The sequence below is a fragment of the Monodon monoceros genome, unplaced genomic scaffold (assembly GCF_005190385.1).
Source record: "Monodon monoceros isolate NGI ecotype Baffin Bay Population unplaced genomic scaffold, NGI_Narwhal_1 Super_Scaffold_7, whole genome shotgun sequence".
Taxonomy (NCBI): domain Eukaryota; kingdom Metazoa; phylum Chordata; class Mammalia; order Artiodactyla; family Monodontidae; genus Monodon; species Monodon monoceros.
The window spans coordinates 52,866,531-52,890,874 of NW_021703784.1; the positions used below are offsets into that span (position 1 = coordinate 52,866,531).

A 24,344-nucleotide genomic window follows, 5' to 3' on the forward strand; every position below is an offset into this window, starting at 1 on the left:
GCCTGGTAATTTGGGATTGGATGTCAGACACTCTGAATTTTACTTTATTGGGTGCTGAACATTGTTATTTTCCTATGAGTATTCTTGAGCTTTGTTCTAGAATGCAGTTAGTTCAGGTCTTGTTTTTAAGCTTTGTTAGGTGGACCTAAGTAGCATTTAGTCTAGGGGTTATTTTTCATCACTAGTGAAACAAACTCTTCTGAAAAAACTATTGTTGACCGTGTGTGAGCTTTGGAGATTGTTCCCTCGACCCCTCTTGAGTGGTTCTTTCTCAGGCCTTGGATAGTTTCTTCACAGAACAGAACTTGCCTGAAGACTTGAGGAGGACCCTCTGCAGACCTCCTAGGCTTGCTCTCTCTGTGCATGTCTTTCCTTTCTGGTACTTTGCCCTATGAACTCTAGTCACATTGGCCTTTCCAGACTCCCAGCTCTGTCTTCTGAACTCAGGGCGACCTCCAGCCTGGAAACTCTACAGACAGTAAACCGGTATAATCATAAAGCTCACCTCATTTATTTCCTGACTCTCAGGGATCACTACCTCTTATTGCCTGTTGTATAGTGTGTTGAATACTTTTCTTTCATATATTTTGTCTCTGTTTTTAGTTGTTTCAGATAGAAAGATAAATCTAGCCCTTGTTCCTCCATTTTAGCCAGTAATAGAAGTGCTTGCAAAGCTCTTACGATTTCTTCAATATGATGTTCTCCATTTCACATAGATCACAGACTGTCAGTGCCTTGAGATGATTGACTCCAGCCTATTTTCAGTGAGGCTAACAGATGTGGGGAGATAATATCGATTGTCCAAATTTTATAGTAAATTTGTGTCAGAGGATTAGAACTCAGGTCTTTAAAATGCCTATAAAAATGATACCTCAGAATAGAACTTCTTAGAAGGGCAAGAAAATTACTTTTGAAAGACAGTTTTTCTATTAGTAGATATTAGAATTGGGTTACCCTATTCAATTTGCTGTAAGATTTTCTGTATGTATGGAAATTAATTAAAGCTAACTCTGCTTATGTTCTCCATGAACTTGATATATGAATTAAAAATTTAAATAGTGTTAGATAATAAGGAATTCCAGTTATTAAAACCCATTTTATCCTAAGACAGGTAACTAGAACCTATTTTATTTTGTTTCTCCTAGCATTTTTGCTTTGTTTAGTTTCTGCAATTGAATTTAATCACTGTTAATGTTTATGTGGTTGATTTCTACAGTTTTTAGTTTGTCACTAAGGTTTACTTAAAGGAACTTAACTTTGGAAAGTGATTAGATCATAACCAGCATCAGGTATGGCAGCTCTCTAATCATACCTATAAAATTCTGGGTAAATCAGGATTTTAGGGACACATTTGCTGGGAGTGAAATGGAGCCTTATTTCATTGGCTATAGACTGTAGTGTAGTATCACACATACTTCTAGTCCTCTAGTTGTTCCATGTTCTCCCTCCTTTCTGGGCCTTTACATGTGGTTCCTCTGCATAGAAAGGCCTTTTTCCTTTCCTCTGGCCTAGCAACTCCTTCAAGTATTATTTTAGGGGTCACTTTCTGAAAAGCTGCCTCTGATCCTGTTGAGTAGGCTATGTGCCTCTTCTGCATTTTCTTCATACTACGTGTGCTCTCCCATTGTATCATTCATCACTCTGTAATGCAATTAACTATTCTAGTCTATAGTGGCTGGGACACAGTCTTGTTCTTGTTCATCTTTGTACCTTCAGTACTAAGCATAAAGCTAGTAAGTAGCAAAACTAGGATCTGATTACGTATGTTAAGATACCAGAGGATCAGTCTTTTTTTTATTCTCGAGCAAGCTAATTCCTTTTCTCTGCTCTGGACCCTTAAGGAGACTGTTATATATTTTCAACATTCCAAAAAGTCTAAATTGTTAATTTAGCTACCTGCAGCCAGGCTGTGCATGCAAAGTCAAAAACTAAGCTTCTTTGCTTCTGCTTGGAATTGCATCAGGTCAGGTCATACTGATTATCTCATGTTGATCTGAAGTTTCTCTGTGATTCCCTTGATACACTTGCAAGAGTTACACATGAGTCAATGCAATGTAATGGATAAAGCCCTAAGAAGCAGGGTTAGCAGTTAAAACATTTGGGTCCATCTCTGGCTTGCTTTGTAATTATTAGCAATTTTCTGTTTAAATTACATAGATGTGATGTAGAGCAAATCCTTCCCTTCTGATGAAAAAGAGGAATTTATAAGTACCAAGAAAAATCTGAGTCATCTCCCTTTTATGTAGTAACTCTGCTTTTAAGGTGTCTATAAAACCTTTCTTATACAAAAATGAAAGTATATTGGAGAGTTTTAACCACAATTTGAGTGTTTTTCTTTTCTTTTTTGAAATTGTACATTTTATTGTGGGAACTGCTGGAACAAAACAAGCTTGTATGGAAGTCTTGCGACCATGGTCTATAGCTTTCTCATCTCTGTATCCCAACAGTCAGCACAGGGCCTGGCATATAGTACACGTTCAGGCGACAGTGTTAGTGAAAGAATGAAGGGCTTCCTGGATTCAGTGGCTTTACTGTTACATGTTCTGAGCATGTAAAGAGATAGAGGACATGCCTCTGTTTTCAAGGTGCTTACAAGATGTGTACCTAAATCGTAGCTAATATTTATTGAGCTTTTAACATATGCCAGGCAGTGTGCTATGTGCTTTACCTACACTATGTCGTTTACTCCTCCTAACTACTCTGTAAGGAAATGGGTATTATCTCCATTTAACAGGTGAGAAAATTGATACTACGAAGTTAATTTACTTATTCAAGATCACCGTCCAAGTTAGTGGATGGATTACTTTTCACAATTCACTGTGAGGCCTCTATCATTCCAGAGCATGTACCCTTAACCACTATATGATGCTAGTCTAGAATTAGCAGACCTGGGTCCTAGTCTTATCTCTGCTCTCATTCACTTGAGGCAAGTTTATCCACTTTGCTGATTCTTATCTGTAGAATGAGAATAATGATATCGACCCTGTTTTAATCTTAATAATGTTATTTTAAAAGTGCTTTTTGAAAAAGTACTTTACTGTGGTTGGACTACTGAGATAATAAGACAGCTGAGTTTTCAAGGAGTCAGGATCTAAACCTTAGTCCCTGTGGTACCAACATCCTTGTTCATAGGTCTATGTGAAGGTGGTAGCAGAATCTGCAGGCATGGAGGAGATCTCCCAGAGAGAGTTTGTAAAGTAACAGGAGTAGAGAGGGAAACACAAACCTGAATGAGAAGGAATCCTTCTTACATTTTTCCCATGGATCTTAACTTGACGTGCAGTTTTGTTTGTTTGTCCCTTTTTCTCTAGAGGTCCGCATTGCTGCTGTAGAGGCGCTCTGCATGCTGGCCCAGTCTTCACCCTCTTTTGCTGAGAAGTGCCTTGATTTCCTGGTTGACATGTTTAATGATGAAATTGAGGAAGTACGTCTACAGTCCATACATACCATGAGAAAAATCTCTAACAATATCACCCTTCGAGAGGATCAGCTTGACACTGTCCTGGCTGTGTTAGAGGTGAGTTTGTTATGCATTTCTTCATCAATACCTACTGAGCACCACTTTTTTTTTTTTTTTTAAACCAGGCATTGATGATAAAACTGTGTAGAGGCAGCACAATTCTGCCTTCTCATCATACAACTCCTTCGTGGTGGAGGAGACTGACTATTAAACAGGAAATTAGAATAAAGCTTAGTATTGCTATGATCAGGGAAGGATAGGATGCTCTGGGAATGCAGAGTATCTAACCTGAATTGCCTGGGGTAAGGTTGAGGAGATAGGGAAGAAAGAAGGAATGCTGTAGTGGATACTTGAAGGAGTAGGACTTAATGAGGCATTTTCTTTGTTTCTTTTTTTTTTTTAATGAAGTATAGCTGACTTACTATATTATATTAGATTCAGGTGTATGAAGCATTTTCTTGGGAAGGAGTGGCACTGATAGTAGTAGGGTGGAAGGATACCAAACAGAGGGAGCAGTGTCTAAGGATCCAGAAGTAAGAGTGGATATGATATATTCAAGGAATTGGGAGGAATTCATTGTAATATAACATAGAGTTGAGAGAGGAGGGAAGGGAAGTGGCTACAGATAAGGCAGGAGCTAAACAATGAAGAATTCTTTTCAGCCTTGATTTGATTTAATTCTTCTAGTGAATCATAGACAGCAGGAAGGGATCTTAGGGATCAATTCATTCAACCTTGGAGTTTTCAGAAAAAAGGTAGTTTCTCTGAGGTTGTACAGGTGACAAGTGTCTGTGCCAGGATACGAACACAGATTTGCCTCCCAGGCTGTACAACTCTTTGTGGTTCTTCAATTGTTTCTTTAAAGTGTCTGGATTTTATTTGCGAGCTCTGAAGTTTTTCATTTATTTATTTATTTATTTGGCTGCATTGGGTCTTAGTTGCGGCTCATGGGATCTTCATTGCAGCATGTGGGATCTTTTGTTGCAGCACGCGGGCTTTTCTCTTGTTGTGGCCTGCAGGCCCCAGAGTGCATGGGCTCAGTAGTTGCGGTGTGTGGGCTTAGTTGCCCTATGGCATGTGGGATCTTAGGTCGCCGACCAGGGATTGAACCCCCGTCCCCTGCATTGGAAGGTGGATTCTTAACCACTGGACCACCAGGGAAGTCACTGAAGTTTTTCAGAATATTAATAAATGAGAGTTGGGCTTTGGTTTCCCACCCCCCTTTTTTAGATATTGTGAAAGGGATAGCAATTTGATGTTTACATATTAGCACTTGTTACAGATTTCTGCTACATACTTTAGAAAACAGGTTAGGTGCTTTGATTTTGAAGGTCTTTATCATTCTCTCAGTTGCTTAGCACTTCTCTTAAGATTTTTCCTGAATTATAAATCTTTATAATTTTTTTCACGTATTTTTAAAAATAAATTTATTTACTTATATTTTTGGCTGCGTTGGGTCTTCGTTGCTGCACGCAGGCTTTCTCTAGTTGCGGCGAGCAGGGGCTACTCTTAGATGTGGTGCATGGGCTTTTCATTGCAGTGGCTTCTTTTATTGTGGAGCACAGGCTCTAGGAGAGTGGGCTCAGTAGTTGTGGCTCGCAGGCTCTAGAGCACAGACTAAATAGTTGTGGCACATGGACTTAGTTGCTCTGTGGCATGTGGGATCTTCCCAGACCAGGGATCGAACCTGTGTCCCCTGCATTGGCAAGCGGATTCTTAACCACTGCGCCACCAGCTAAGTCCCTTGTATTTTTTCCTAGGAAGATAAGTTTGCATTTTTTGTGGTGTTCTCTATGGTTGGTCTCTATAGCCTAGCCCCTTTCCTTTTAGCTTTCATTCCCATCATTCCTCACCTTGAACTTTATGCTGTAGTCACTCCGCTAATCATCCTGCTTTTCTTCACTATTTTGCCTTCATTGCAACTTGTTCTCCTCTGCCTGCAAAACTGCCACTTTTCATGTAGCACACTTCTGCTTATGTGTGCACACAGATGTAGCACACAGGATCCACATTAGGTAATATATCTAGGAAGCCTTCCTTAACTACCTGTACTGCTGAGTGGGCTAAATAGCACTCATCTGTATTTCTGTAACACCCTGTTTATGCTGCTGTGGCATTTATCAGTAGGTGTTCTGTCTAATTCTTTATTCCACAAGACTGTGAGCTTCTCAAGGCACCAGTCTTGATTTTTTCGTTCTTAAATTCGCAGTGCTTTGTAGCATCTACACAAGTAGATGCTCAGTAAATGTTAAGTAGCTGAGCTATATCCCAAGCTATAATTTGACATACTTAATTGTTCATAGGGCCATGATAGGCTTATTTATGAGCACTTTTGTATAAAACTCACAAAGAATTTGTTTAGGTCTAAACTCCTTGACTTGGAGTTCTGTCCATGAATTTTAGACTTATATAAACTCATTGTCTGTTCTTCTACCCTACTGCTCACTGCTCTATATAGTTATTGTGCCTCTGTACTTCACTGTGTTGAAATTTAGCTACCTGACCCTTCCAGCCTTAATTTGTCTCTTTGCTCCTTCCTTCCTTTCTTCCTTTCCTTCCTTTACTTTTTTTTCTTTCTTTTCTTCCTTTCTTTTACATTGAGCTACTACCTGAATTCAACAAGTGCTGTCTATGTACTGGAGGTGTAGTGGTCAAAAACAGATTCCCTGCTCTCATGGGACATACATTCTAAAGACAGGTAGAGTAAACAATATGATTTCAGAGAGTGATAAGTCTTATACAGAAGGTAAATAGTGATGGAGGAATGGGAAGTTTCACTGTAAAGTTAGGGATTAGTAAAAGCATTTCTATGGAGACAGTGTTTGTGCTGAGTCTTTTTTAAAAATTTTAATTAATTTTTGTCTGTGTTGGGTCTTCATTGAAGTGCACAGGCTTCTCGTTGAGGTGGCTTCTCTTGTAACAGAGCACGGGCTCTAGGCGCGTGGGCTTCAGTAGTTGTGGCTCACGGGCTCTAGAGCGCAGGCTCAGTAGTTGTGGCGCATGGGCTTAGTTGCTCCCCGGCATGTGGGATCTTCCCAGACCAGGTCTCAAACCCGTGTCCCCTGTATTGGCAGGTGGATACTTAACCCCTGCGCCACCAGGGAAGTCCCTGTGCTGAGTCTTTTTTTTTTGGTTCTTGTTTACATGTTTAATCTTAATAAACAGACGAACTCGGCACACTAATCTTCAGGACACAAATAAGGAGCAGGCAGCTGGGGCTATGGAATGCAAGTCCGCCGGGACAGCTGGTCGACCCGGTGGCTGGGGCCTGTGCTGAGTCTTAAATGACAAAAGGAAGCCAGCCATGTGAAAGTTGGAGGAAGGACCTTCAGGAAGAGGCAATAGCTGGTAGAAAGGCTCTAAGGCATAGGTGAGCTTTGGTGTGCTTCCAGAACAGGAGTAAGAAGGCTGGTATAGGTGGAACATAGAAAGTAGAAAAGTGGTATGAGATGAGGTCTGAGAGGTGGGTAGGGGCAGGTAGAGTACCTTGGAGGCTGTTGTAAGATGTTTGGATTTTATTCTAAGTATTATGAGATACCGTTGGAAAATTTTATGCAGAAGGATAACATAACAATTTACCGCTTTCAACATATCTCATTCTTTTTTTTTTTTTTTTTGCGGTATGCGGGCCTCTCACTGCTGTGGCCTCTCCCGTTGCGGAGCACAGGCTCTGGGCGCACAGGCTCAGCGGCCATGGCTCACGGGCCCAGCCGCTCCGTGGCATGTGGGATCTTCCCGGACCGGGGCATGAACCCGTGTCCCCTGCACCAGCAGGCAGACTCTCAACCACTGCGCCACCAGGGAAGCCCCAACATATCTCATTCTTGAAGTTCATATCAAATAAATTGACTTTTTCCCTCATTCCTTCATTTAAGGCATAATTATTGAGTACCAAGTCCGTGTGTCTCTTACTGTAGTTTTCACACTTTATCCATTTATGTCAGGTTTAGTATGTTTGTCTTATCTCCCTGATGAGATTGTGAAGTCCTTAAGTGACCATGTTGTACCCTTTACTGTATCCTTTCAGGATTTAATGTGGTGACTTGCCCATAGAGGATGCTTAGTAAACATTTCCTAAAACAAATCTACACAGGTTAATTGTATAACTGGGAAGTTCTTAAGAAACACACAAGTCAAAATTGTTTTCTTATTACTTGACAATTGTTTCTCCAGTACATCCATATAGCTGCCTCCTATCAGTCGTGGAGATTTGTTCATATGGAAAGCATTATATCTTATTTAAGTCTGCTACATACAGAGCCAGACAGATCCAAATCAACCTGTCATTTCTTCTCTTTGGTCCCTTTTTCCCTTTGTTTGTTTTTTTTATTTATTGACCATCTGTTATGTGCCAGGCACTGTGCGAAGGGGGACACAATAGTGAGCAAAAGCCATGGCCCTGCTCTCATGGACCTTAGAATTTAGGTATGAGGTAGACAGACAAATAAGACACAAATGAAGGTGTAATATAAGTTGAAATAAGGAGCTCACGACAGAAAGAAGTGAGGTCCCATGGGGGTATATCATAGAGGTACTTGGTCTTTAGGAGTTGAGGGGGTACAGCAATCAGGAAAAGCTTCTGAACCTGAACTCTAAAGGAGGAATAAGGCACTAACTTGGCCGGAGGAGTTGGGAGTGTGAGGTGTAAGGACATTTCAGGCAGAGGAGCAGGAAGTGTAGAAACTGTGGTGGGTGGAAACATGACACAGTTGAGGGACCAAAAGAGGGCCTGGCAGTAACAGAGCTAGTGTGTGGTATGAGATTAGGCTGGAGGGGGTTGGTGGGACCAGCTCATGCAGAGCCTTTAGAACAACTAAAAGCTGTTAAAGGATTTTAGCAGCCTTGCAATTTTGGACAAATTATTTAATCCTTCTGGTTCTTGGTTTTCTCATCTCTAAAGTGAGGATAATTTCACATATTCTTATGTTTCTTTTAAGAATTAAATGAGAGAATTCATGTAAAGCGCTTCACATGGTAGTAGTTCATAATATAGACATACCTCATTTTATTGCGCTTTGAAGATGTTGCATTTTTTACAAATTGAAGGTTTGTGGAAACCCTGCATGGAGCAAGTCTATCGGTCCTGTGTTTTTTTCTTCCCCCTGCACCCCCAACCTATTGGTGCCATTTTTCCCGCAGCTCACTTCATGTCTCTTTGTCATATTTTGATAATTCTTTCAGTATTTGAAACGTTTTCATTATCATTGTATTTGTGATGGTGACCTGTGATCAGTGATCTTTGATGTTCCTATTGCAAAAAGATTGACTTGCTGAGGCTCAGTTTTGATGGTTAGCATTTTTAACAATAAAGTATTTTTAAATTAAGGTATGTATATTGTTTGTTTAGATATAATGCTATTGCGTACTTAACTAGACTATAGTATAGTATAAGCATAACTTCTGTATGTACTGGGAAGCCAGAAAATTTATGACCTGCTTTATTGTGATATTTGCTTTGTCGTGGTAGTCTGGAACCAAACTTGCAGTGTCTCTCAGGTATGCCTCAGAAAGTCATTCAAGAAACATTTACTGATTTTTCCTGAGCCAGGTTCTGTACTAGGTTCTGAGGATGTTGAGATGGACAGTCCTCTTGCCTCTTAGTCGCTCAGTTTTATAGAGAAAACATCAATATAAACCATAATTACAAGATCGTATCAAAAGTAAGGTAAGGGATGACATTCTCACCAGAAGGATAGCATATGACCGCAGGTAAAGGCGGGGGATGGGGGGTGGGGTGTGAAATGGCACGACCTGGACAGGGAACATTGAGAAGTTCACATGTGGCTGTGAGGGAGAAGGGGTGGGAGGTGAAACAGGAGAGGTCAGTAGGGAACCAATTGTAAAGGGCCTGTGTGCCATGCTGAGGAGACTCAGTGTTATCCTAGGGGTGGCGGGGAAGCCAAATGAGATTACTAAATGGGGAGATGACATGGTCAGATGTGTTTATTGAGAAGTGGGCCCCCCAATTGTATAGGGTAAAGAAATGAGAGAATTGCAGGGTAAAAGAGGGTGCCTGGAGAATAAAGAAGGCATGTTTCCAACTGAGCTTCAAGGAAGAGTCCTCTGATTCTTAGATTTTGTTATATAGTTATGGATGTGTCTTTTAAATTTTTTAGTTTGATTTCTTTCATGTATTAAGTAAAACTTAAAAGTATAAAACTTTTAGGAGAAATATTTGTGACCTTGTCTTAGACAAAGATTTCTTAGATATGACACCAAAAACTTAATCTATGAAAGAAATAACTAGATAAACTGGTTATCAAATAAAAAAATTTCTTCAAAGAAACATTTGTAAGAAATTTTAAAGATAGCACAAAAATGTGAATATACTTAGTGCCATAAAACTGTACACTTAAAATGTACATTTACTTAAAGTGGTAAATTTTATGTTATATATATTTGACGACAGTAAAGAGATAATGGGACCAAATCAAACACATATAATGGCTTTGATATATAAACTGTACCAAAAAAAGGGAGGGGGTAGATTTGGATATAGAAACGCACATAGAGGGAAGACAATGTGAAGACACAGGGAGAATGCCATCTACAAGGCCATACAAGGAATGTAAGGTTACCACAAGCTAGGAGGGGGGTTGTAGAATAGATTCTGTGTCGCAGCCCTCAGAAGGAACCAACTCTGCTTACATCTTGATTTTGGACGTCAAGCCTCTAGAGCTCAGACAATAAATTTCTGTTTATCTAAGCCAAAAAAAAATTTTTTTTTTGAAAAGACATACCACAGACTGGGAGAAAATATTTGCAAAACACACATTTGATAAAGAATATATTAAAAATTCTCAGGAAATTCCCTGGCAGTCCAATGGTTGGGACTCCTCAATTTCACTGCCAAGGGCCTGGGTTTAATTCTTGGTGCGGGAACTAAGATCCCACAAGCCATGTGGCACAGCCAAAAGAAAAAGAAAAATAAAAAGAATATATATTCAATAATAAGAAAGCACACCACCCAATTAAAAAATGAGCAAAAGATTTGAACAGACACTTAAGCAAAGAAGATAGCAGTGGCAAATAATAAATAAGCATGTGAAAACATGCTTAACATCATTAGTCATTAGAGAAATGCAGATTAAAACAATAGTGAGGGGATTCCCTGGCAGTCCAGTGGTTAGGTCCCTGGACTTTCACTGCTGAGGGCCTGGGTTCAGTCCCTGTTCAGGGAACTAAGATCCTGCAAGCTGTACCGCGTGGCCAAAAAACCCCCCAAAAAACAAAACAATAGTGAGAAATTACAACAACTCATCTGTTAGAATGGGTAAAAACAAACAAACAAACAAAAGAAACCCTGACAATACCAAGTGCTGTGAAGATGGGGAACAACTGGCACTTTTCATATACTGCTGACGGAAATGCAAAATGGTAGAGCCACTTTGGAAACTACTGTGACAGCTTCTTATAAAATTAAATATACACTTAACATATGACCCCACAGTACCACTCTGAAGTATTTACTAAAGAAAACTGAAAACTCATGTTCACACAAAGACCTGTATGCAAATGTTTATTGCAGCTTTATTTATAATAGTCCCAAACTGGAAACAACACAAAATCCTTCAATTGGTGAATGGATAAATTAACTATGGTACATTTATACAATGGATTACTACTCGGTAATAAAAAGGAATAGCTGCTGATACGCATAACAACATGGATGAATCTCAAATGCATTATGCTAAGTGAAAGTAGCCAGACGCAAGAAGCAGCATACTCTGTGATTTCATTTATATGACATTTTGGAAAAGACAAAAACTGTAGCAGAAAATGCATCAGTGGTTGCCAGAGGCTGGGGGTGAGGGGTAGACTACAAAGGGACACGAGGGCAGTGTTGGGTGATGCAAGTGTTTTATATCTTGATTGTCATGGTGGTTACATAACTGTATTCATTTGTTGAACTCATGGAAGTGTACACTAAAAAGGATGAACTTTACAGAATGTAAATTATATGCCAGTAAACCTGACTTTTTTTTTTTTTTGGCCAAGCCATATGGCTTGTGGGATCTTAATTCTCTGACCAGGGATTGAACGCAGGCCCTCGGCAGTGAGAGCATGGAGTCCTAACCACTGGGCTTCCAGGGAATTCTCAAACCTGACTTTTTAAAAAATGCTTTGGAGATCCCATTTCCCACTAAAAGGAACCAAAATTGCAAAGAGAAATGGCTGATTCCAAGTGTGGTGTAGGAAACGTAACAAGATGACCTTGTACTGTCTTTGTCATACAGAAAGCAAACATTAGCTATCAAAGACCTCTAGGCTTATATCAAAAAGACCCAGGAGAGGGCTTCCCTGGTGGCGCAGTGGTTGAGCGTCTGCCTGCCAATGCAGGGGACATGGGTTCATGCCCCGGTCTGGGAGGATCCCACATGCCACGGAGCGGCTGGGCCCGTTAGCCATGGCCGCTGAGCCTGTGCGTCCAGAGCCTGTGCTCCACAACAGGAGAGGCCACAACAGTGAGAGGCCCGCGTACCGCAAAAAAAAAAAAAAAAAAAAAAGACCCAGGAGATAACTTAAATAGACTCACACTGGCCAAAGGTGAAACATATCATTAAGGATTATAACTGCAAATATGTTGAAACCCATGACTTTATAATAATTCAAAAACAAAACACTGCATTAGTCACCTTTAGAAGATGCTTAGTAATCAACTCATTATTTTGAAAACTGGTAAATTAAGGAATCAAGCATTTATCCTTCCTTTTCCTATACAGATGGAACTTCAAGACAACCAGCTAGTTGATAAGGGGAAGTTTTTCTTTGTAGAAGTATTCCAGTTGATGAATGAAGAAGAATGATAGAATTTATATATCATTGTTTTACAACTTTGATGAATTACCAGATCTAGGCAGTGATCTTCAGTGGTTACTAATATCACAAAAAGAAAAATATAGTTCCTGAGGGAGGTACACACTACTACCTGTGAAGTGGTCTTATAAAAAAATTGAACCTGAATGTGATTAAACCTCTAAATCAAACTACCATCTCAGGATATACAGGGGAGAAACTGCAAGGGGAAAAAAACGTGAGATGTAAAGAGATTTTACGTATTAAAAGATACTTAAGGGACATATTACCCAATTGCAATGTGCGGACATTCTTGGAGCCTAATTAGAACAAATAAAAACTTTTTGAGTCAGGGAAATTTTATTATGGAGTGGATATTTGCTATTAAAGAATTATTAAAATTTCAGGCATGATATTGGTTTTGTGGGTTTTTTTAAAAATAATTTTTAAAAAGATATTGTGGAAATATTTACCAACAAAATGCTATGATTTCTCTGATTGGCTTCAAAATAATCTGGGAGGAGTGGGTAAATGTATAGATGAAGCAAGATTGGCTATGAGTTAATTGTTGAAACTGGGGAATTATCTCTACTTTTACATATGTTTCAAATTGTCTATATTAAAAAGTTTTAAAGAACTGGCAAAAAATGCTATGGAGATATCAAATAAGAGTAAAGCTGATATGTTTTCATTTACATTAGCATTAAGAAGTTGTTGGTGAGCTTTTCTAATCATTTTAGTGAGGTTGAGCAGAAAGTGTTGCGGAGGGAAGAGGCCACTCTCTGACATCACTCTCTTTTTGTTTACTCTGCTGTAGCCACACTGCTATTTTTCAACATGCTTTCACCTCATGGCCTTTATGTTTGCTGTTCCCTTTGATTATGCCATATAAAATACCCCACCTATCCTAGCACTCTTAACCTTAACCTGCTTTATAGTTTCTCATATCTGACCTATATATTTAGTTATTCATTTTTGTCTTTTCACTAAAAGGAAACTCCTGAGAGCAGGGATTCAATTTTAATTACTGCTGTATCCCTAGCACTTGTACATAGTAGGTGCTGATAAATGTTGACTGTTTAATAAGTGTTCAGTAAATGTTGAGTGTACCGATTAATGAATGAACAAATGAATGAATTCTTCAAATATCATTTCAAATTTTTCCTCCTTTGTGAACACTAGCCCCTCCCCTTTCTGAAAATTGAGAAGTTCTTTACCCTGTACTCCCACTTTAACTTGTATACTCCTCCATAATAGCTAATCCATAGTGACTGCTATTATTATTATTACCTTTTTCTTTTTTTAAAGGATTCATCCAGAGATATTAGAGAGGCTCTTCATGAACTCTTATGTTGCACTAATGTTTCAACCAAAGAAGGGATTCATCTTGCACTGGTGGAGCTGCTGAAAAATTTAACCAAGTACCCTACTGATAGGGACTCCATATGGAAGTAAGGATTTTTTTTGCTCATTTGTTCGCTGAGTCTGATAATATGGTAAATGTACAATGTTGACATTATTTAGTGGATCATCATAGATTGGGGTATGGCCTTCAATTTTGTCTTCAATTTAGAAACCTGATTCAACATAACTACTCTCAAGAGTCTGGTTCCTAAATTGAATATCACACCTTAGGTTATTCATTTGTCCATCCATCCACCTAGCAAATATTATGTGCCTGCTATGTGCTTACTATGTGCCAAGCCCTGTGGTAAGTTTTGGAGGTACAGAGGTGAGTCGATTAGATTTCCTTTTCCTCTTATATAGTGTTAGTCACTCTTTGTCTGTTTCCATCATTGTAGAGATTAAAGGGAGAGTGAGTATTTGGTCTTTAGATGGAAAATCACAATCATATTTTCCCCTGATTACCTCTAGCTTTACTGGCTAGAGTCAAGCTTAACACTGTTCATGAATTGCTGTTTGAGGAGCTACTTGCATACATTTAATATAAAATGTGCGTTGTTGTACTCCACATATTTCAATGAGCTTATGTGAATGAGATCACTGCAAATATATGATTTATTTATTTTCAAAAAAAATTGTTATTAAAAGTCGAAAAACTGTGGGTCAAATCAGGTGCTTGGAAGACATACTAAGAACTAAAAATGCCAGGGAATCTTGCTCTAGGTAACATTTTCGATACCTGGTTTTCTGTTTTGCCATTTCTTCATGTTTGTTCAGTCCAATTCAGCTCAATTCATTGTACATTTATTGAGTGTCTTCAAGGAGCACTCAGTCATTTGGGCTGTGGGGATACAATGTCCCCTGAGGCACAGTGAGTAAATGGGCTGAGAGAGGTCAGAAAACTAGTGAATTAAGTTCTTTAAGACAGAACTGGAGAAAAGTGTACTTTCCTAACAGTATCAAATGTTTTAAATGTGATGCCTTTCATACCCCATATAGCCATCAGTTTGTTCATGGGGTTTGTTTTCTCTCTTTTGCTGATCTTCTTATTCTCCAGTCCTTGGTGAAGTCTCATCTTCTTTGTGCAACTTTCTCCGATCATAGTGATCCCTTCTACCTTTGACAGGTAGAAAGCAGGGTATCATTCATTTGATAGTTCATTACCTTATAGTGTTAGTCATCTTTGCCTCAGTTAGATTATAAACTCAGTGAGAACATTAAATTAAGGTTTATATTTATTTTCAATTCAACACACCTTCTACACCAGAACTTAATTAAAATTAACAAAAAAGCATAAATACCAGCACACATGTAGTTCTTTATAACTTATAAAGGGCCTTCGTGTAGTCATAGTAGTTAACTAATAGCCAATTAATAATAGTTAACTAATAGTTAATTGAGTTCTTATTATATAGTGGCAGACACCTTGCTAAGTACTTTTCACTCATTATCTCATTTAATCCTTATAGCAACTGTATGAGGTAATTATATTTAATCTCATTTGTAGGTAAACATATATCTGCTCAAGGCCACAGAGTTATTAAGTTTCCTGTTTCAGATCAGATCTCTTCTGATTCTAGAACTTCACCCAGGATATCCGTTAGAATGCTTCTGTCTACAAGTAACAGAAAATCTGATTAAAAGTGGCTTAAACAGTAAGGTCTAATTTTTTTGCATAACAAGAAGTCAGAAAGTTGATTTCCGGATTGGTCATTCAACAGCTTAACAGGGCTAGTACTCTGGTTGACTTCTTTGCAGTTCTCTTGGCTTTCTCTTCATAGTTGCAATATGGCTACCTGATAAGACAATATCTTAAGACAGAAAGAAAAGGACATTCCCTCCATGCACTTCTCTTTTTTAAAAATTTTATTGAAGTATAGTTGATTTACAATGTTGTCTTAATTTCTACTGTACAGCAAAGTGATTCAGTTATACGTATATGTATATTATTTTCATTTTCTTTCCCATTATGGTTTATCACAGGATATTGAATATAGTTCCCTGTGCTATACAATAGGACCTTGTTTATCCATCCTATATGTAATAGTTCCCATTTGCTAATCCCAAACTCCCAATACTTCCCTCCCCCACCCCCCTTCCCAACCACAAATCTGTTCTCTGTATCTGTGAGTCTGTTTCCGTTTCATAGATATGTTCATTTGTATGCACTTCATTTGACTAGGAAAACATTCCTGAGAAGCTCCGCAGCAGACTTCCCCTCTTGTCCCATTGACCAGAACTGGGTTACTTGACTACCTGCAAAGCAGTCTCTGTAAAATGGGCTTGGGATTGCCATGATGAGTTTAGACCAGTTGTGGTTGAGCCCTTGGGCTAGGCCTACCTTCATTGAGCACTTTGCTACTTACCTGATACCTGAGTAAAATCAGGGTTCTCTTGGCGAGGAAGCTGGGGGAAATGGTTGTTAGTTAAATAACCTGTAGTAATATCTGTCATATCAGCTCTCTGTCTTCATAATAACCAAGTTTTTAGATGAATTAACTTGAGTTCTGGAATAATTGAATGACTTATCTGAAGTCATAGAGGTAACAAAAGTAGATGGTTGAGAATTTGTAATTCTGAGTCAGGTTTTCTGATTCCAATTCTCAGTACTTTTTAAAAAAGAGGTTTGCTTGTTTCTCATTTTGCTTGTTTCAGATGCTTGAAGTTTCTGGGAAGTCGGCATCCAACCCTGGTGCTTCCCTTGGTGCCTGAGCTCCTGAGCACCCATCCGTTTTTTGACACAGCTGAACCAGACATGGATGATCCAGCTTGTATCCTCTGCTGATTTAGCAGGGAATTTTGGCATCTTTTTCTGCAGTATAGCTTGGATGGTCTGAGGGTTTTGTTTTGTTTTGTTGTTATTTTTCTTTCTCATTTCTTTTAGTTAAAAGTATATCCTGAGGGAGCCTAATGGTTATTTTCCTCAGGTTTTATTCTTATATTCACAGTAATTCAACTTTGCCATTTAATACTAATACTAAATTTTTAACCATTTATTGAGCATCTACTACATTCCACATACTGTTTAAATGCTTCATACATTTTTATCACTGATCTGCAAACAACCCTGGAAGGAGGTATTATTCCCTGCTTACGGATGAGGAACTGAGGCTCAGAGAGGCTAAGTACCTCTCTAAGCAGCAAATCTGGGATTCAAAGCCAGGCAGACATCTTTGGTTTTAAAGCCTGTGGACTTTTCCCTGTGTCTTATTCTGTGCTTAATTTGATCTGCAGCCTGAAGGAGGGGATGGGCTGAGCTACGCTGCATGATTACTCTAGCCCTGATACAAGTTCAAGGGGGTTGTGATAGCTTTGGGCAGCATGCCATGCCGTCGGGTTGTTTTCCAGTAATGGGAATACATTTACATCAGTACATCCATACTCTCCCGTGGTTCTTTTCACTCTATAGCACGTCCTTGGTGAGGTTTAGGGGGGTATTTATTGAGATACAGGGATCAGCCAAATAACTGGCTTTTGTGATGACCATTGTATTCTCTCTTAATTCTTTTTATTTTCACAGGGCATTTGGAGAATTTTTTAAAAGATCTGTGTAATTGATGTGCTAACCAATGCCTGACTCTGTGTTTACATCTAAAAAAGGCACATCCCTGACCTTACTTCTAAAGGTGCAATACTATGACTATTTGAAATTCAGCTCATCAGAGAGACTTGTGGGCTAGGTGTTATTACAAATCACACAGGACATATTAAAGTGCCCTGAAATCTGAAGCCCCTTTCACGTTAAAAAAAAATACTAAACATTTTTGGAAGCCTAATGTTAAGATATTTTTCTGGGTAGTTGGAGAATTGTGTTATTTAAGAAATATGTTTGGCTGTAAATAACAGAGATTGCCCCAAATGTATCTTAAATGTTAATTACAGTTTTTTTTTTTTTCCTCAATGTAAAAGAAGTCTGGAGGTAAGCAGTCTGGTATAGTAGTTCCACATTATTCTTGGTGATCTAGGCTCCTTCCATTTTTCTGTTCTTCCATTTTCAGTTGTCCAAAATTATTGCTAGAGCTCCAGTCATCAGGTACAGGTTCTAGGCAGGAAGTTAGAGGATATTTGGAATAAAATCAATATTCTATTAGTAAGAAAAAAGGGAACAATGGATACTGGGTAGGCAAATAGCACACTCTGCCATAGAGATACATACAGAAGATTGGAAGGTATGTTTATCTTGTGTTTTTAATTTCTGATTTTCCCTCTGTTACAAAATTAATATACATAGAAAGAAAACTTTTAAAAGTAGAAAGAGGAAATTTCATATGTAACACCCAGAGTCTTAATAGCCAGTGTAATTGACTTAATATTTTGGTGTGTTTCCTCCTCCCCTTTAATTTAATTTAATTTTTTTTGCGGTACGCGGGCCTCTCACTGTTGTGGTCTCTCCCGTTGCGGAGCACAGGCTCCGGACGCGCAGGCCCAGTGGCCATGGCTCACGGGCCTAGCCGCTCCGCGGTATGTGGGATCTTCCTGGACCGGGGCACGAACCTGCATCCCCTGCATCGGCAGGCGGACTCTCAACCACTGCGCCACCAGGGAAGCCCTCCTCCTCCCTTTTTAAAAGCTTGGGTTTGGGATTTTGCTGTCATTTTATTTTTTAACATTTTATTTCATCAACAAACATTTGATGATAGATAGCTGCTGTCGTATTGTCTATACATTTTAGAGTCTGCTTTTTTCACTTATAACAAAATGCTTATGATGCAATGTTAAAAATCTTTTATAAAGATAATTTTTAACTATTGTGTAATACTCCATCAAGTAGATGAAACACAAATTATTTAATCATTCTCCTGGTTTTGGACATTTAGGTTGTTACTGATTATTTGCTACTGTAAATGATTCTCTGCCATTTGATTTTGAGATGTGGAATTACTCAACATTCATAAGACTCATATCTAGTACCAAATTATTATGCCAAGGGATTGTGCCAGTATATACTTTAGTAGGCATTGTACCAGAAGTTCCTATTTGTTAGTATTCTCGGCAGCAGACATTATTTTAAAAAACCTTTCTTTGGTAATTGGAGGGGTAATTGGGGTAATTTGGAGTGAGGTAATGTATCTCTTTGAATTTGCATTTCTTTGTTAGAAAATTGTAGTCATTTAACAGGAATTTGGGGGGTTAGAAGTAAAGGCACCAAATTCTGGCCAAGCTCAACCTTTTATACCTCCAAGTTTACTTAACCCACTTATTTATCAGACATTGCAGTTTTGGTTCTTATTTTCAATGCTGCTAAAACCTGTCCAACAATGCCTGCATTGTTCTCAGATCATACCTTCAGACACTATGCCTACCTCCGAGACAGTCTTTCTCATCTTGTTCCTGCCTTGAGGGTATGTTGAAAACATCTTTCGTTCTTCGTTTTGGTTTTTTGATTTTTAGTCCCGTGTGGTTGTTAAGTAGCAGAAAGCAGACTGTATAGTCTCTGAAAGCACGTTCATTAATTATCTTTCTCGGGCTTTCTTCTATTGTTTTGTACTTTTCTCTGAATCTTTTTTTGTTTTTTAATAAATTTATTTTTGGCTGCTTTGGGTCTTTGTTGCTCTGCGTGGGCTTTCTCTAGTTGCAGAGAGCGGGGCTACTCTTCGTTGTGGTGTGCGGGCTTCTTATTGTGGTGGCTTCTTTTGTTGCAGAGCACAGGCTCTAGGCACATGGGCTTCAGTAGTTGTAGCACATGGGCTCAGTAGTTGTGGCTTGCAGGCTCTAGAGCACAGGCTCAGTAGTCGTGGCTCACGGGCTCTAGAGTGCAGGCTCAGTAGTCATGGTGCGCAGGCTTAATTCCTTTGAGGCATGTGGGATCTTCCTGGACCAGGGTTCGAACCCGTCTCCCCTGCATTGGCAGGTGGATTCTTAACCACTGTGCCACCAGGGAAGTCCCTGCTCTGAATCTTTTAAGAAGATTCATTTTTTAAATGTCCCTGGGTCTAGGGGCAGGACAGGAATAAAGACACAGACGTAGAGAATGGACTTGAGGACATGGGGAGGGGGAAGGGTAAGCTGGGACGAAGTGAGACAGTGTCATGGACATATATACACTACCATGTAAAATAAATAGCTAGTGGGAAGGAACCACATAGCACAGGGAGATCAGTTCGGTGCTTTGTGACCACCTAGAGGGGTGGGATAGGGAGGGTGAGATAGGGAGGGTGGGAGGGAGATGCAAGAGGGAGGAGATTTGGGGATATATTTATATGTATAGCTGATTCACTTTGTTATAAAGCAGAAACTAGCATACCATTGTAAAGCAATTATACTCCAATAAAGATGTTAAAAAAAATGTCCCTGGGTTATTGATTATGTTATATTAGGCAAGAAGAAGAAATCTAGAACAACATATTTTAAATCAAGGTTAAGATTGTGTTATATCTTAATAATTACATAAAGCTATGATTCTCAGCAAGTTTTTTTTTTTTTTTTGGTTGCGGGTCTTAGTTGCAGCAGACAGGCTTCCTAGTTGCGGCATGCGTGTGGGATCTAGTTCCCTGACCAGGGATCGAACCCGGGGCCCCTGCATTGGGAGCGCAGAGTGTTATCCACTGCGCCAGCAGGGAACTCCCAAGTTTATTTTTTAATAATAAACTCTTTATTATTTTTAAACCGAGAGATATAGAAAGAAAAAAATTTTAATGAACCATAATGATAATAATAGCAAACACTTACTGAATGCTGTGTGCAGGCACTTTTCTAAGCTCTTTATTTGTATTTACTCATCCCTGCTTAGTTAACTCTAAATGACTTTATTTAGAATAATATATGTACATGGTTAGAAAATTTAAACTATATAGAAGATACAAAGTTAAAAGTAAAATCCTTTTTGCTCTCCCTTCCTCATCCCTTTCTTGAAAGGTAGCCACTTTTAACAGTAAGAACAAGGATTATAATTATCATCATAAAAAACATTTTTACAACATGCTATATAAACTTATTTGGGAATAAATCATCACTCTTCTATGAAGTGAATGATCAAATAAAGGTTAAAAATAAATGTGACTACAGATTAATTTTTAGTCCTGTTTCTGTGGTTAGCCCATTTATTTCAGTTAGCAATAGAAAATAATGTTATACCATTCTCTTTTCTTTTTCTCCTTGCAGCTGTGGCTGTATTCGGTAGACCATGTTCGTTTTCTCTCTCTCTTTCCCTTTCTCCCACTTAAGCTGAGGAAGGAGAAGGTTGTTTACAGAATTATCTAGCTTTTTTTTTTTTTTTTTTTTACCATTTCTTTGTTTGGTTCACATTTTTTTCCTGGTTTCTTCGTGTTACTAAAAACTGAGCCACAGAAGTTGGTTTTTTTTTTTTTTTAAGCCAGAGAATTTGATGGTGCTGTAACCCCACTGTGTTTGCTTAGTTACCAGGTAGAAAACTAGTGTCATCAGCTCTTTCTCCCAATATCATGCCTCATGAGGATCCTTCCCATCAGTTCCTGCAGCAGAGCCTTGAAAGGGTATACAGTCTTCAACACCTGGACCCTCAAGGAACTCAGGAGCTGCTAGAGTTCACCATCAGGTGAGGGGATTGATCATCCCTTTCCTTTGACACAGTTAACGTTGTTATGCTTGGCTTGATCCTTTTGATTTCTAATGTTGGTTATAGGCTAGTTTTTCTGACTGTGTTGACAGGATTTTCTGATGTTTTTATTTGGATTAGATTGTGGTTTAAGCATATTACAAAGAAAAGCTTTGTGTTCATGACAAGATTGATGATTAGTACAAAACTAGAAAGAGTTACAAAGAACCTGTTTTCAATTTTTCTTACCTTATATTAGTTAGGGTAACAGAAAATGTAACTAACAGTGGCTTAAACAGGATAAAAGGTTAATTGTTTCTCATAGGCGGACAGAGCTGAGATGGCTGATGACCTAGACTCATTCTTTCTTATTTCTCCATCTTTTGCATCAAGTGGCCTTTGGCTGAATATCCAAACTTTAACCATCCCCTTTGTAATCCAGCCTCTAGGAAAAAGGAAAGAGCAGAAGGGCATCATTTCTACAACCACTCCCTTTTAAAGACACTTCCCCAAAGTTGCATGTTCTAATTTTACTTGTGTCCCATTGACTAGAACTTAAGTCACATAGCTATATCTAGCTGTAAGGAGCTAGGAAAGGTAGTCTTTGTTCTGGGTGAGCAGTGCTTAGTTAACACTTAGTGACTCTGTTACTAAGGAAGAAGAGAAGGATATCGAGAACAATCAGCAGAGTCTGCCAGGCCCTATTAGTATGTCCTGAATGATTTGAAAAGAAATGAAACCCATTTGCCTTTATTTTTTTTAATTTTTAAAATGAATTTATTTATTTATTTTTGGCTGCGTTGGGTCTTAGTTGCTGCGCGCGGGCTTTATCTGGTTGTGGCGAGCAGGGGCTACTCTTCGTTGCGGAGCACGGGCTCTAGGCGTGCGGGCTTCAGTAGTTGTGGCACATGGACTTTGTTGCTCTGCAGCATGTGGGATCTTTCCGGACCAGGGCTTGAACCCGTGTCCCCTGCCTTGGCAGGAGGATTCTTGACCACTGCGCCACCAGGGAAGCCCCCCATTTGCCTTTAGCAAAGACAATATCTGTCTGCTTTTGTAAATAAGGTTTGATTGAAGCACAGCCACACTCATTTGTTTAGGTACTGTCTATGGCTGCTTTCATTGCTGCAGTGGTAGATTGAGTAGCTACCACAGAGACTATATGGACTACAAAGCCTAAAATGTTTACTATGTGACCCTTTACAGAAGAAGTTTGCTGACCCTGAAGTGATGCCTGGATCACATTTTCTTTCTCATCTGCTCCTTCACCAACGTGATTAAATTTAGAAACTGCTACTGAAGTTTTTGGCCCTGAGCCCAGGAAAAAAAGCTCTACTTCCCCACTCAGCCACACCTAAATAAACATTTAGTTTTGTCCTTGACAGTTTTCTATCCAGTTGGCACTGAGAAGGTACAAAATGCACAAAAGCAAGCCAATTTGGTCATCACCTGCAGTGCTGGCTATTAGTAGGTACTCAGTAGACACCCAGGTTTGAGTCACTCTTATGATCTGGATTTTATGAGGTGATAGTCCTATTGGGCTTCGGGCTGGTCAGACCGCAGTTCTAGTGCTGTGGTCAGTCCCGGGCACTATGTTTCTAGTTAAGTGCATTCTGAGAAAGGTGGCCAGGATGGTGAAAGATCCGAAAAGGAAAGCCGATGGTGCAGCAGTTACTGATGACCTACTGTGTTTTACAAATACTATTGCAGTTAGATGTCGTTAACCATTTTACAGTGAAGAAATAGAAATTTGGGGAAATGAAGCAATTTGCTAGGAAGTAGCAGAACTGGGATTTAAATCTAGCTTTGTTTGACTCTAAAATTGTTGCTCTCTGATATGCAGCAGTGAAGGGGATTCTTTTATCAGTGGAGGTACGTCAGATGATCCCTGGGGTTCTTCAGAATTTACATTTTTCCGTAGTTGCTGAAAAGTGAAATGTTAGTCAGAATTTCATACAGAAGTTTCTCTGATTAGGACTCTGGCCGTTTACTTGTTAGTACTAGTATCAAACAAACTTCACCGTCAAACACATTGTCCTTTGTTGTAATCTAAGCAGCCATGTCACCCAAATAAGATTTCACCTCACTGCTGTAGTTCAGTGAGGACCCTGGGGGGATGATTTTTTTGGTTTGTTTTTAGAACTTGACATAACTACTTTGTCTTCACCACTGTATTTTGGGTGCCTTATTTAGGAGCTTAGTAAATATTTGTTGAAAACTCTGGTTATGATGGCTTAACCAGGAATGAAGACTTTTAATATTTTTATAGATGGCATTTTCTTCTGGTCATACCTCACCTTCAGTTGCATGGATTTAATCTTTTATAAGGCTCCACTATCCTTGATCATAGTAAGAGCTGCTGTCTATTAAGTGCCCACTCTTCTGTTTTATGTACATTATTTCATTGAATTTGAAAACAATTCCATGAGAATTATCCAATTTTTACAAGGAGTGAGGGAACTGGAGTTCATTAATTTGTTATATGGTTTTTTAGCGCCAAGCATTGTGCTAGGCAGAAGGGACACAACAGTAAACAAGACATAGTCTCTGCTGCAAGGGATCTTACAGCCTGGTTGGGGAAATAGCTAGGTAAACAGGCAATGCAGTATTGTGCTTTCCACACAATACATTAAGTACAGAGTTTTCTAGAAGACAGAAGGGGGCACCTAACCCTTCCTTTCATGGTTTAAGCAATGACCAGAAGAATGACTAGAAATTAGTCAAGTGAAGAAGGGAGAAGACTGTCAAAGACAAGGAACAGCAAAGCCCTGGACTAGAACATAGGTTTTTCCAGCCCTTCCATCTTGTCACACTGCTCTGTTTCTGCATAAACAGTCTGTATGACATGAAGGATCTGGTATAGTGAGATTTAAAATCCAAAGACTTGTTTCAAATCAAAGAGGAAATCAGAAAAATACCTGGAGAAAAAATGAAAACAAAAGTACAAAAATCCAAAACCTATGGGATGCAGCAAAAGCAGTTCTTAGAGGGAAGTTTATAGCGATACAAACTTACCTCAGGAATCAAGAAAAATCTCAAAACAACCCAACTTTACACCTAAAGCAACCATAGAAGGAAGAACAAAAAAAAACCCAGAGTTAGTAGAAGGAAAGAAATCATAAAGATCAGAGCAGAAATAAATGAAAAAGAGACTAAAAGAACAATAGAAAA

General features: G+C 39.0%; 1 protein-coding gene across 1 annotated transcript in view; it reads left to right on the plus strand.

Annotated features, from left to right (window-relative positions):
- The window catches only part of INTS4 (integrator complex subunit 4), a 112,023-nt gene that overhangs the window by 61,183 nt on the left and 26,496 nt on the right, over positions 1-24,344 (plus strand). Inside the window, exons 11-15 of the mRNA XM_029207841.1 lie at positions 3,312-3,517; positions 13,565-13,707; positions 16,316-16,431; positions 18,869-19,002; positions 21,016-21,173. Of these exons, the coding sequence (XP_029063674.1) occupies positions 3,312-3,517; positions 13,565-13,707; positions 16,316-16,431; positions 18,869-19,002; positions 21,016-21,173 (757 nt within the window). The remainder of the gene's footprint in view (positions 1-3,311; positions 3,518-13,564; positions 13,708-16,315; positions 16,432-18,868; positions 19,003-21,015; positions 21,174-24,344) is intronic.